This window comes from Haplochromis burtoni, unplaced genomic scaffold (genome assembly GCF_018398535.1).
Source record: "Haplochromis burtoni strain Fernald_Lab_line unplaced genomic scaffold, NCSU_Asbu1 Contig_163, whole genome shotgun sequence".
Taxonomy (NCBI): Eukaryota; Metazoa; Chordata; class Actinopteri; order Cichliformes; family Cichlidae; genus Haplochromis; species Haplochromis burtoni.
In genome coordinates, this window is record NW_024582524.1 from 1,151,195 (window position 1) to 1,165,294 (window position 14,100).

Here is a 14,100-nt window from a genome sequence, read left to right on the forward strand (position 1 = left end):
TTCTTTTTTAATATACTAAAAGTAATCATGATACTTAAATCACAATATAGTAATACACACTTTCAGACACAGCTGCTAATCTTTCTATGAAATTGCTGTTATTTTATTTTGAAATTCAACTTAATTACTTGAAATACACTAAACAGCCATTTTATTAGATACACTTAGCCACCACAAGGTTGAACCCCCTTTATGCCTACAGAGTTTTCTAAATTTTTCTTGGTATACATTCAACCAGCTGCTGGAAACGTTCCTCAGAAATTTTGCTCCATTTTGACGTGACAGCATTGTGTACTGGGAACCTCCTGTTCTACCACATCCCAAAGGTTCTCTTTTGGATTGAGATCTGGTGACACTGGAGGTCATTTGAGTACAATTAACTTATTGTCTTGATCAAAAAATGTTTGAAATGATTTGAGTTTTGGACATGCCATCAGAAGATGGATACACTGTTATTATAAAGATCAGCAATAATACTCAGATAGGCTCTGGCATTTGAACAAAGTCGGTATTATGGGGCTCAAAGTGTGCCAAAAAATCTTCCTGAACCGTCAACGCACGGATGGGTCCATGCTTTCATGTTGCTTACACCAAATCCTACCCCTACCATTCAAATGCTGCAGCAGAAATGGAGTCATCAGACCAGACCATATTTTTCCAGTCTTCTATTGTCCAGTTCTGGTGAACTCATGCAAATTGTACACTCAGTTTCCTGTTCTTAGCTGACAGGACCTGGTGTGGTCTTCTGCTTCTGCAGCCCATCTGCTTCAGAGATGCTCTTCTGCATACCTGTTGTAACGACTGTTTATTTGAGTTTCTGTAGCACTCTGGCCATTCTCCTCTGACAGTTGACATCAACAGGGCATTTTCACCCAGAGAACTGCGGCTCACTGTGGATGTACTCTTTTCCAGACCATTCTCTCTAAACCGTGGAGGTGGTGGTGGAGTGGATCAACAGTTTCTGAAATACTTCAACAACCATACCTTGTTCAAAGTCACTAAAGTTATCTTTCTTCCCCATTCGTTTAAATATCACCACTTAATCTTTACTCTATCTACATGCTTAAATTCACTGGGTTGCTGCCATGTGATTGGGTGACTAGATAACCATATTTTTCCAGTCTTCTGTTGTCCAGACATGTGACTAGATAACAAACTTTTGAACATGTGTACCTAATAAAGTATGAAGTAAAAAAATTCTAATACATTAAAGGTGAGTAATACACATTTTTAGAGGTTTAAAAAGTATATAAGTAATGAAAATTTACGGTGACTGTATTTTCAAATTTAACTGTCTGTTTAGAGTTCATGTTTTAAAAAAATGAAATTAAAGTGATTTTATTTTGAAATTCACACATCAGCTTCATTAATGGATCCCAGTTCAGCAGCGGAGGCATAAAATAAGTCAACTCACATGTACCGTTACTATTATAATGTCACTTTGAGACAATGTTTTGACAGTCAAATCCTCGCTGCAGAACATCAGCCCAGCTGGGTGCATCATTTGGATAACGCTCCTGACTAATCCTCCAAACAATTCAGTGCCTTATAATCCCAATATTATTACAATGTAATCAAAGGATGGAAAGCACTCAATTTATTAAACCCTCCTGGGTGAGACAAATGAGTCTGCACACACACACACACACACACACAAGCACACACGCAGAGACAACAAGAGCCACATTTCATGTAGAAAGTGTAGTTTTATTATTTCAAACTTCTCCTTAACACCCGAGAAGGTTTTCACCTCATACCTGTCTCCCTCCTTCCCTTTTCCTTTCTCCAGTTACATCTACAAAAACTACTCATTACTGTGTATGGTACATTTTCCTCCTCAGTCGCCATGCTCTGGAAATCAGCGAATGAGCTGCAGGAGTGGACGTAGCTCGTGAGATGACGATGGTGGGGAATATTAGCTGCAGATGGGCTTAAAAGAAGGCAGCGTGAGGATGTAAGCAAAACGAGAGGACGAGGGAAACGGGTACTAAGAAAACAAGTCTGGACGTGTAACCCTCTCCTCCCACCGAGTCCCACCCACCTGCCCCCACCCCTTTTTGTTTGTTTTTTCTTTCCCTAAATGGAACCAACAATAACAATCATTGGCTGGTTATTTACATGCACAGTGTCCCCCCCTCCCGTTACCACCCCATAGACACACTAATGCCTGATCCCAAAGCCATCTGCTGATCAACAGTGTTACATGTTACAATATGTTGAATAGATTTTCCTGACAATCACTTTTACTTGATTTCAGAAGCAAGCCAAACCTATAATTTAAAAAAGACAAGGCTGGTGATATTCCATGGTAAAACAAAAACAGCAACGAAATCAGCCTTTTGATAAATATTTTCCATGTTGTGAAAGCGCTCTTGTACAAAACTATTGAAAACCCCATCAGTCAGCCACGCCGTTGCACCAAATTGCACCCCTTTGTCACAACAAAGCTGGGCACTGTAGTTTATTTTAAACACGCACCTCTCCCTCACTGTAAATACTACCTGGACATAAAAATAGTTTCCACAAACGTGCTCTTTATTGCTAAAGAAACTACAGCGTGCAGCTGTTGTAGGAAAGTACAGTAAAACAAATCAGTGCTGGGCGCTACAGGGAAGCTACTGAAAGATGGATGTTTTTTGGTCTTTTCATGTTTTGCCTTGTATTTACCGTAATAATAAACAAGTGAAATATCACCTGCCTTATCTTTTAAGGAATTCACGCTTTTCTATGCGTCCTGGGACCTCAGCAGTGGCTTCGGCTGGAAGGTGAAAGCAGGGAAGGAGGAAGAGGGAGATGGCTTTGGGAGCGGGAATCGTAATCGACTGCTCTACACATCACCACGTTCTAAAAACAACAACAGGTACGAGCCGTGCCTCTTTTTTTATTAGGTGACGGCCCCCCCCCCCCCCAACCCACCACCCCACATTCGACGAGCCAACCCCACCACCCCCAACAAAACAAAACAAAACAAAACAAAGCAAAAACAAAAACAAAAAGAAATCACAGGGGCACCAAGTGGTAAGAGTCCAGGGTGCAACTGCAAAGCACCAGCTAGTCCTGTGGAATTACACAATCACACACACACACACACAGCAGTGGGAGTGTTGAGAGCTGGCAGTTTAGTGAACTGTCCCCTCGGTGAGGCCAGCTCTTGTTCTATGAATCTCTTCTCCCCTCGCCTTCCTCCCGCGTCGCCTTCCTCTCGTCACGCCGCCCGGCATGCTGGTTCTTCCCTGAGCTCTGTACATTCTTTTCAGGGCCATATTTCACTTTCTCAGACACACACACAGTCACACACACTCACACGCCTCTCCGTCTGGGTGGGGTTAAGTCCATTTCTCAGGTAAACTGTGACAGAGTGAGTCCATCCACAGTGACACCATCAGGGTTTGGCCTGAAGGGGGTGCTACCAACAGTTAACCAGCCCTGCAGGGGTGCAGAGAGGATGACATAAGTTAAAGTTACAATATGCTGCACTTTGACATAACTGCATGAAAAAAGGCACTTCACTGATTTTACTCATGAAGTTGAATTTCATGTCATTAAACTGCTCTGCCAAAAAACCAGTCCTGTAATTTTCAAAGGCAGGTTTTCATGCTTTAACGCAAAAACTGTTATGGTTATGAAATGTCTAACATTTTTTAAGATTGATACAAATGTATGGAGTTAAATTAGCCTCAAAAGGATTACAAACTAATACTTACAAGGATAAAAAAATACTGATCATTCCTGCACAAATGTTTACGTTCAAGGACACAAATCTGATCATTTTTACTTTCAAAAAGCTGCTACTTTCAGCTGCTCCCTTATTCACAAGTGGTCGCCACAGTGAGCCGCTCTGCATGTTTGATTTGGCAGATTTTTTTTTTTTTTTTTTTTTTTGCACCAGATTAACACATTCACTTGGCAAGCGAAAGGTCACTGGTTCGACTCCAGGTGGAGACACAAATCCCCTTTGGGTTTGTATCAGGAAGGTCATCCGGTGTAAAACTCTACCAGCCTAGGCGAGTAGCCCAAAGAAGCCCTTCTTGACACAACCCCAAAGGAACAGTATCCTCCCGGATCAAACCGGGGATCTTTCCCTCATTAGGCGACAATGAAAACCTTCTTTTAGCTCACTTAAGAGCTTTGCCTGATACGGAGAGATCTCGTGATGTGTGCACTTGTTTATTTGGAGCATTTTTCACATTTGCAGCTTTGAACGGTTTCTCAAGCTGCGTTCAAGTGCTAGTGAAAAATTGGACACTGGAGGCCTGTAACTGAAGAAGGATTTTGTCTCATCCAGGTAGCTTGAGGGTTAAACCTGGGTTTTCAGTACCATGAAGATGTTTCTCTTTTTAGCGGCGCTCCAGAGCAGGCTAAGTTCTAGATTAGAGATCAGAGGGTATGAAATCACCACCTACTGACCAATCAGTTCTCCAGCAAATTATATCATCATTCCCAGAAGGTCCCATGGACCTCTGTGCGTGGACGGCATGAGGATCGAAAGTTTTTTTAATAGTGTCTAAAGTCTTTGCATTTCCCTGATAATTAGCAATAAATATAGATTCTTATATTATATTTTAAATATAGATTTTAATCACCATTTAATATCTCTGGAGTAGGTGACACTCGCAGGGATCATTTTCTGTGAAAGAAAACTCATATGATCCCATATGATTGCAGAGAGATACCCTGGGTATACTGAACTTGCTTCATAGTCCAGGGCCCTGGCCTTCCCTTGGATTCTAAGAAAAACTAAAAAAGTTTTTAAAGCTACAGGTCTGGATATATATGCATTTGTAAAGGAGTTTTATATTTGTTCAAATTGCTTTGTATTTGTGTGTGGATTGGAGCATGCATTTTGTGAGTACCCAAAAAGTACTCACAAAAACATTGTACACATTTTCATCATCCCTTTGAGACTAACTTAACTCCATACAAATTAAGGACTAAAAACAGATCCTCACTCAGCTTGACTGCACTACATTTATCCAACACCATTACACAATAGCAGTGCTACAATGCTGGAATAGCGCTTGAAAGATTAACAAAGAAAGCAACAAAAACAAAGATATTAAAATAGGAGACATTTGGAGAAGATGGCTGTAACTCACGTGTAAAGAGGCTGCAGCTGCAGATGAGAGGACTTCTGAGGAGGCTGGTAGCCATAAGAATCGAACCCACCAATGAAATCAACTTCATGAGGGGAGAAAGAACAAGAATGACATCATTCCACTTTCCCTTAAACTGTGTGTGTGTGTGTGTGTGTGGGGAGGGTTATATACCAGGTGTTGTATTTCAAGATAACTCTCTCACAGCATCAGATTGTATCATCTTATGCGTTTGGCATGCTTTTATAGACTGCAAACTGTGACATCAGAATGAGCAGAGATACAATACCAATACATCAACCTCCCTACTGCCTTTGTGTCACTGATACATAGTTCTAATCTTTCTCAGTTGATTAAAGGAACAGAGTCATGTGGTGTCGAGTGAAGTAGGATTGATTAGCTGCATCAGTGGGGCTATAAAAAAACAAATAAACATCAAGTTCTGGATCTGTTTTCTCTACAGCTAGAACTGAACAGCTCCATCATTTTAAAGTAAGAATGTTGTAATGCTTTCTTTTTACAATGAAGCACAAACGTGGTTTAAAAAAAGGCATTTAGTTATTTATTGATGTGTACACACTTATAGAGCTTTCAATAACATGAAGTGTAAGACAGATTAATTACCTGCCACATGCTAGGGAAAACGTGTATTCCCAGACTGGTTGCCGACTGATTACTGGAGGTTGCTGGCTGTCATTAAGTAAAAAAACCTTGTGGTTGCTTTGGTCACTAGCAGATTGCAGCAGTTTCCTGTAATTTGCCTGGAAGATGCCTACTTTTCAGTTTGCGTAATGCTTTATTCAACTTTAACTACACTCGAAGAGTAAATGGCGAGTATTTGCAGGCAAATTGCTTCAGCTAACTCTAGCAACCAACCAGTGACAGAATGCACACTTTTACATGTTTTCCCCACGTGACTGGTAGTTTCTAGATGAATTGTGTGACATTAGTGTATAACAGATATATTAATATGTGGTGAGTATATCAGCTGATCTAAAACAAGAAATGTGTCACCATTATATTAGGTAAAGAAACACATTTGTCTTGAATATATCACTCGAATCTTTTTTTCAAAAGGCAAAAACAAACAAAAAACAATAAAAATGCACGAGACTGCAGTTCCTTGAGTGGCCACTTGAGGCTCACTTCAAAAGTCAGTGTGTCCCCACAGACTCCACAGATTGAAAACGTGACGTCATTCCGGGGTAAAACCGCAAAGGATTCTGGGAACGCGTGGCAAGCGGTACTAGCGCACGCAGGCTTTCAAATGAAAACAGTCACACAGCGATAAAAAGAAACACAAAAAATGGCAAGAAGCTGTTGTATTATTAACTGCAATAGCCGGTCGCATGACAGCCACAGGAAGCTGACGGGTAAAGAGATTGTTTTTTATCGGATTACGTCGTGGAAGAGAAATTGTTCACGCCGTGTTTCCAATGAAACAAAAACTGACGGATGGCCTGGATTGCAGCCATTCGAAGACCAAATATAACGTATAAATCTTATATTGATTTGAATTGAATTCATTGCGCTATGCTGCTTTGTTCACTGTGGCTTTGCGGGCTAATGTTTTGTTGTGTTTTGTAGGGAAACCAGCCTACAAAATGCTGGAATGCGATCCAGACTGTGCACCCTCTATCAGCCTGAGTCATACCGAGTTTAAAGCTGCTACCACAGCGAGATTTGATCGGTTAAGAGAGAGAGTGATATCAAAACAGCCACGCAACGTCCGGCATATATGTGCCCAAGTGTTGTATTGAAGCAATCAAGTGATGAATAACTGTTTTCCAGTATGTTGTTTTGCAATGTTTTGGGTTTTTTTGCATTGTTGATTTGTTTTTTAACGACACAGCTAATAAAGCATAATGGAATACAATTTTGCCTCTTTCTTGTAAAATTCTATAATAGAATGAAACAATAATGCCAGTTATAAATAAAGACAATAAATTGAATAAATTACAAAACACTCATTATATGTCTATTAGATCTGAAAATGTTGTGTAACACTACAACCTGAAACGACAAATAGATTGCGTTTGCCTGTAAAGGAGATAAAGGAAAAGAATTTAACAACAGATGTGAAATGGAATAGTCCAAATCACCAAAGTAAACTGGACCTGGGCTTGTTGCAGGGATCTGAAGTTAATAAACATCTTGTGAGTGTATGCACTCACACTTAGGACCATATAATAATAAATATGTCCGTGATGAAAGTTGGGCAGCACGCTAACGTCCTTACTCCACTCTGTATGCTCGTAGGGGTCTGACACTTTCACTCCTTTGATTTTCTCCTCGTCCTTTTTTTTTTGCCTTTTCGTCATGTCTGTCTTTGTACGGACGTTTTATACATAACTGTTTTTGGGGCAAATAAAATGCAAGTAGGGATTAAAACCGCAGAATTAATGATTACCGGTGCTGGAAATACTAGCGCTTGATGCAGTGTTTTGATTTTGTTGCCACGGGTACCCACAAAGTCACGTGGTCTGTCAATCTCTATATTAAAAAGCCGAATTTTTGCAGAAAAAAAACCAAATCTATTACAAAATCTGATTTAGTCTCTATATTATAAAAACAAAAAAACAACATGGCGATGGATCTAAAGCTAAAATTTAGACCGGCTGATGTCAAACACTCGCTATATCCATCTTTTATATACAGTCTATAGTCCATCTATTTTATGAGTGTGAGTGGTGCCTTGTTTTAAAATAATACATAGCTGAGAAACTTGATTTTGGTTTTATGGATTTTAAACAAATCATGTAGATGTTGCGTGTTACTGTTAGAACATCACTGACACTATGCTATGACAGGCATATAATTGCAATACAGCATGCTATTAAGACGTTAGAGACACAGCACTCGCCCACTTCCTCTTACAGGAAATCAAACTTATAACATTGATATGGGACTTCATTTCTTCCACTGAGTGAGCGTAAAACACTCACAAGAGGCACATCACGGGAACAATCAGTCAGACACGCAGATGGCACACTCACGCCGACAGACAAGCACTAGCCAGCTGACAGACGGACACTCTCATGGTGGGAATGCATCCTAATACTCCCCACAGATGGAGGGCTCAGATCACCCAGAGGGAATCCTCTGCAGTGATATCGCTAAGCATGACTCACACAGGAGAAACCAATGAAACGACAGCACTCGCACTCAGAGTCATGGATCTCTCACATAAGAGCCCTCGAAAATAGTACGACAAGCACACCTAATCAACTGAACAAGGTGCTGGAAGAGCTTTTAGTGAGAAGAGAAAGATACTCACAGCTGTCCTCATCATCCTGGAAGACTTTGCTTACGTAGCAGGCGTAAACAAAGCCAAAGAGCTGTTGGAGAGGAGATGATCAGAAATAAATACAAGGGTTGTTCTGTTAGCTGAGTCACTGCTGACTTGTCCAATATTTCTCGGAAAATGTTTTAGCATGATATTGAGGGTCAGCAAAGTGATACAAAACCAAAAAATGAATGTACAAGAACGTGTGTGTGTGTAAGTGTGAGTGTGTGTTTGATACGTACAGCCAAGAGGATCTGAATGGCTGAGCTCAACACCTCGATGTACTGGTAGTCGAGCAGACACCCGGACACAGTGATGACATGGTGGTCATCGGGGGCCATGCGGGAGTCTAATACTGGTGTTACCAGGCAACCAGGACCGTGCTCCATCCACCACGAACGATGGAGGGATGTGTTGAACGTCATGAGAAAGTCTCTATCCTAAACACACACGCATACAGTAGACACAGAGCTAATTGTCATTCTCTTACTGCATCTTAAAGCTTCTTTTAATTGTTATTAATACGGTGATGCTTTTCTTCTGTCTTCTGCCATGTCTACACTGTTATGTTAAACATAACCAGTTATTAATGAGGTCAGTCTACGTAGAAGTAATACAGATCAAACTTGAGATTCTTTGCTTGGTTTTGCAAAAAGGGAAGACAATCAGAAAAAAAGTTGTCTTAAAAGTAGAGGAGCAAGTGAATGAACACAGTGGCTGAACTGAGATGAATACGGATTATTTTAAACTTTAAATCACTCAAGGCTAATTTACTAGGATCGAAAAAGAAAAATACGGATGTAAAAAGACCTGCCTTAATCGTTAAGTCTAAAAAATACTTCTGAAAAAAGCGACATAGAGCCAGAGAACTGCTAATATTTGGTAGCTGATGCAAAGTAAAATGATCTATAAAAATGTACTTAAATATAACAACAAAACCATACAAGTCAGAACAGGGGTCGCACACAAAACACAACTTACCTGAGAGAGGTTTCCAACCTCCAGGTAGAAACAAATAATGAAGGAGTTCCATCCCACCCAGACGACCAGCCATACTGCATACTGCCAAACAGAGACACAGGGATCGGTGTTTGGGGACAGTAAGTTACACACACAGTTAGTGCAGGAACTGGGACTCCGGTGCAAGATGATGGATATACACTACTCACAAAGATGAGGTATCTGAAGCGAAACTGCACAGTGCCAAACATGCCCAGGATGACGGCCATAATGTGCAGGAAGTTGGCCAGAATGGGAGCCCACTGGTAGCCCAGGAAATCAAACACCTGCCTCTGAAGGGCTGCCACCTGGGAAGGGGTGGGTCACACACACAGACACACACACGTATATATGCATATTAGGAAAGAAACAAGCACACATGCAAATATAAAGGACAGAAAAACACAACACACACACACAAGTAGTGAAGGCTACACACACACATACAGTGACAGGGAGACACATACACAGGTCTGCCGCAGTTGTTTCCATGGTAACTGCCTGGAGCACCAGCCAGTCCAGTGACTGTAAAAAAAAAAAAAAAAAAAAAAAAAAAAGAGGAGCACCCCCAAAAAGCTCCACCAAACTAATGAGAATCTATGGGCCAAAACCCTGTGCCGCACAACAACTCATCAGCCGGGCAAACAATAGCCTCAATAACTGCTCCTCACACTGCTGCTGTCCACGCCTGCATCACACTCACTGCAGGGAGATGTTACAGTCACTCTTATAACACAGTCATCACCCTTGAGAGTGTCAGTCCTGAGCTATTTCAGAGGAAAACAAACATCCAACTTTCACTCTACAGTAGAGACCAGGTGGTGAGAAGAGCATTTTTGTTCTTTACATTCAGATGATGTTTTTTTCTATATGGAGCTATCAAGCCTCTCTTTATAAACATAGACGACCCTGACACTAAAGACCCCCCTACCCTGTACCCTTCTGCTTTATACACACACCCTAGCCTGTAATGTGGCATGGCACCCCAGCAGCTGCAGCTCAAAGCTTTTTCCTTGTGTGACTGCATGAAGAGGCCAGACAAACATGTCTGATTACAATGTGTGAGTCTGTAGCACGCTGCTCTAATTATATCTTCATGGTGAGTGAGTAGAAACACACACACACACACACTTACCAGCTGCAGTGAACATATCACCAGCAGCGTGCATCTCCCGTCGCACTTCCCCATTTTGGAGGGCTCAGGACGCGGCTTGGAGCCGCGGAGGCTCCGGGGGAAAGATGGGTCCCCGGTCAGATCCAGACTGCCTGGTCGCCTCAGCTCACAACATTCCCGGCTGAATAGACGTGCCCAAGGCCGCCGCCTCCTCCAGCAGCGCTGGTCCGGCTCTTCCACTCACAGTGGATGACCCATCTTGGCCTCTGCTTTTTTTGTTTTTGTTTTTTGTAAATAACAGTCGCGGGTGGGTTTCAGGAAGGAGAGAGGTGAGGAGGAGGTGAAGAGGGTCCAGTTCACGCCTGCTGCGGTCTGACCACCACAGAATCACCTCGGCCACACCTTCCGAAGAGGGGCTACACAAAGACACAAAGAGAGACGGAAAGCTGTCATAATCCGCTCCGGGCTACAGACAGAAATGAGCATCATATGATACCGGATCACACGGGGGTGGTGGCGGTGAGGAGGAGGAGACCGACCCCGCAGTGGTGGTACTACAGCTAACGTTTGGCTACATACACTACGGACACAAAGCAGCCCGTTGTGACTCACGGTTTTCTAGGAGCGGAAGAGTATCGCCCCCCTCCCCACCTCCTCCTCTCCCAACGTCCGTCGTCTGGATCGTCTTCTCCTCGAGCTGCTCGCGGGGGAAGAAGTCAAGTTAGCGGGCGGTTTTTCTTACCGATACCGGGCTCCTTTGCTCCGTCTCGCAGCGCCTTTTGTCAACAATCGGTGCCGGGGCAGGAGCAGGAGGAGCCGGGGGGAGAATGAGAGAGAGAGAGAAAGAGAGAGAGATAGAGGGGGTGGAGGCTCTCAGTCACCGCGACCCCTCGAGGATGAGCTGCATGGATTCTGCGGATCCGCGTGCGCGAGGGAGTCAGCGAGTGAGCGCGAGCGAGCAGCCCCGCGAGGCTTTTGAAAGGATCACAAAAGAAATGGGGGCCCGCGGTGGGTGAGGGGGTTCAGACTTGTGGAGGAGGAGGAATAAAATCGCCTCCTCCCTCCAGCACCACCATCCAGACCGAGGAGAGGGAGAGAGGGGAGGCTGGCCCCCGGAGGTGCTGCCCTTTTCCTCAGCTTGTGGTTATTCGGAGCGGAAATAAACACAATTAACAGCCTTGTTTAATCTCAGCTACTTACCACGAGCAGCGCGACAGCACAATACAGTGAGCTGCACACAAGCTATATCAGAGAAGGAGGCAGATGATGAGGCGGCTATTGCAAAGGGCCACGCAGGAATCAATGAGCAAGACAAATGTTTTATTTGGACTTGTAATTCACCATGTTTTTGTGTCAAATCTTTGCAAATAAAGAATTCTGAGTTGTCCTGTTTTGATACATTAAAGCACAGACTCCTTTGGGCTCTACTGAAGTAGATATGCAGTCAAATATAATTCTAAGTGCGGTACAAAAGTATTTGCCCCCCAGTCGTAACCACTTTTTAAGTGGTTCAGTTCAGTTCCACTAACCACACCCAGACCTGATTACTGCCAGACCTTATGAATCAGGAACTCACTTAAACAGAACCTGTTGGACAAAGTGAAGTAGACTAAAGATCTAAAAATAAAAAACCAAACAAAAAAACAACAACAACACAACATGCCATAATCTAAAGGAACTCAAGAACAGCTGAGAAACAAACTGACATCTATCAGTCCTGAAAGGGTTATAAAGCCGTTTCTGAGACTTTCGGACTTCAGTGAACCACAGTAAGAGCCGTTATCCACAAATGGAGAGAACCTGGAACATTGCAGAATCTTCCCAGGAGTGGTCCACCTGCCAACGTTACTCCAAGAGCGCATCAACGACTCATCCAGGAGGTTACAAAAGAACCCAGAATAAAATCTGAACTGCAGGCCTCAGCTGTGTCACTTAAGGTCAGAGTTTGTGATTCAACAAGACTGGGCAAAAATGGTATCCATGGGAGAGTAAGAAGAAAGCCACTGCTAACCACAAAGAACATGACAGCTTGTCTCACAGCTGCCAAAAACATCGTGATGATCACTAGGACTTGTGGGAAAATATTCTGAAGACAAAAGTTGAACTTTTTGGAAAGTCTGAGTCCTGTTACATCTGGTGTAAAACTTACACAGCGGTCTGGTGCTTCAGGTTTTGGAGTGACTGAGTCAAAGTCTGGACTTAAATCAGATTGAAATGCTTTGGCATGATCTTAAACAGGCTTTTCATGTTCAAAAATCCTCCAGTGTGACTGAATTAAAGCAAATCTGCAAAGAAGAGTGGGCCAAAATTCCTCCACAGCAATGTGACAGACTCATTGCTAGTTATCACACACGGTAGATTGCAGTTCTTACTGCCAAGGGTGACACAACCAGTTATTAGGTTTAGGGAGCAATTAGTTTTTCACATAGAGCCTGGTAGATCTGGATAATTCTTTTTTCCATTAATAAATGAAATCATTTTTTTAAAACTGCATTTTTTTTATTCAGTCAGGTTATGTTTGTCAAATGTTAAATTGGCTTGATGATCTAAAACACGTAAGCTAAAACCTAAGAAATCAGGAACGAAGCACATACTTCTGTTGGGCCTTAGGGCAGCCCCTCACTTCATCCGCTCTGTGAAATAAGCTTTTCAAGCCAATCTCTCTCTTTGAGACAACTTTCTTCTGATTGGCTGCCTCCTTCAAGCAGAAGGTTTTAGCAGCAGTTGGGTGGGGTTGCTGTGTCTGTGATGACCATATAAGGGTGTCATCTTTCGTTGATGTCATAGAGATCCAAGAGTAGAAAAAAGTGCCTGACACAGAGTGTTTAGAGCAGCCTGAAGTTTGAGTTTTGTGTCACAGAGATTTTTTTCTTTTTCTTTTTATTTATTTTTTATTTTATTTTTTTACATAAGATGACATCACTATTTCAAATTTTGGGCATGTTTAACTCAAAAATTCACCCTTGTTACCAGAACCAGCCCTGGGCATAAGCTGGCAGAGCAGCTGCTCTGAGCCCCCCCACACCAACAGGGGGTCCCCCAAGAGAACACGAAATGTAACAGTGTTAATTACATAAAACATAAATGAAACATTCATGCACACTGTAACAATTTGAAACCAATCATTTCAGAAACATCGGGAAGACTGAAGTTCATCGCAGGGATCAAGCAGGACTCATGATCTTCACCAACAGCTCCTCGGAGGGAAATCGTCTTCTCCGCCATAGGGCCGTCCCAGAAGATGAACAGAGGTCTAAAGGTCATGTGCTTTAGAAATAGGAAACAAAATCCAGCAAGGACCTGAGAGATGTATTTGGTCATTCAGCTCCACTGTTCACAAAAGCCTCAACAGAAATGGTATCAGTGGAAGGGTGGCTGTCAAGAGGCCATCATGAAATACCATCTGGAAAGAGTCACACAGTGGGACACTATCAGTCATGGACTGGTCTCCCCAGAGCCCAGATCCTAACATTATTGAAGCAGTGTGGGATCTTCTTCACAGAGAACAGAACAAAAAGCAGCCAACATCCAAAGAAGGGCCTTGAATGTTCATCAAGCCCAGAGAACTATTCTTAAAGACTACTTAAAGAAAGAAAGCTGCCTATGAG

At 42.5% G+C, this 14,100-nt stretch overlaps 1 protein-coding gene across 2 annotated transcripts; it reads right to left on the bottom strand.

The window, feature by feature from the left end:
- Positions 1-2,952: 2,952 nt before the first annotated feature.
- nkain1 (sodium/potassium transporting ATPase interacting 1) lies at positions 2,953-11,797 on the bottom strand. 2 transcript variants are annotated; one of them, XM_005932970.3, is made up of 8 exons: positions 11,235-11,797; positions 10,514-10,908; positions 9,549-9,686; positions 9,361-9,441; positions 8,622-8,819; positions 8,371-8,431; positions 5,097-5,178; positions 2,953-3,426 (listed from the first exon to the last, which is right to left on the bottom strand). In XM_005932970.3, exons 2-8 carry the CDS (start codon positions 10,565-10,567, stop codon positions 3,417-3,419), a joined length of 624 nt encoding a protein of 207 aa, XP_005933032.1. In that variant the 5' UTR covers positions 10,568-10,908; positions 11,235-11,797; the 3' UTR covers positions 2,953-3,416. The 2 variants fall into 2 exon arrangements, with proteins under 2 accessions (XP_005933032.1, XP_005933033.1); XM_005932971.3 differs by having other exon boundaries at positions 11,105-11,247.
- Between the last annotated feature and the right edge of the window lie 2,303 nt (positions 11,798-14,100).

What these genes read in the sequence shown, in the direction of transcription:
- nkain1 (XM_005932970.3), bottom strand. Translation starts at nt 10,567, where the DNA reads ATGGGGAAGTGCGACGGGAGATGCACGCTGCTGGTGATATGTTCACTG. An exon ending in GCTTCAGATACCTCATCTTT is followed by an intron (nt 9,442 to 9,548) that starts GTGAGTAGTGTA and finishes TCTGTTTGGCAG; the next exon opens with TATGCAGTATGGCTGGTCGT. An exon ending in CCAGGATGATGAGGACAGCT is followed by an intron (nt 5,179 to 8,370) that starts GTGAGTATCTTT and finishes CCCCTCATGAAG; the next exon opens with TTGATTTCATTGGTGGGTTC.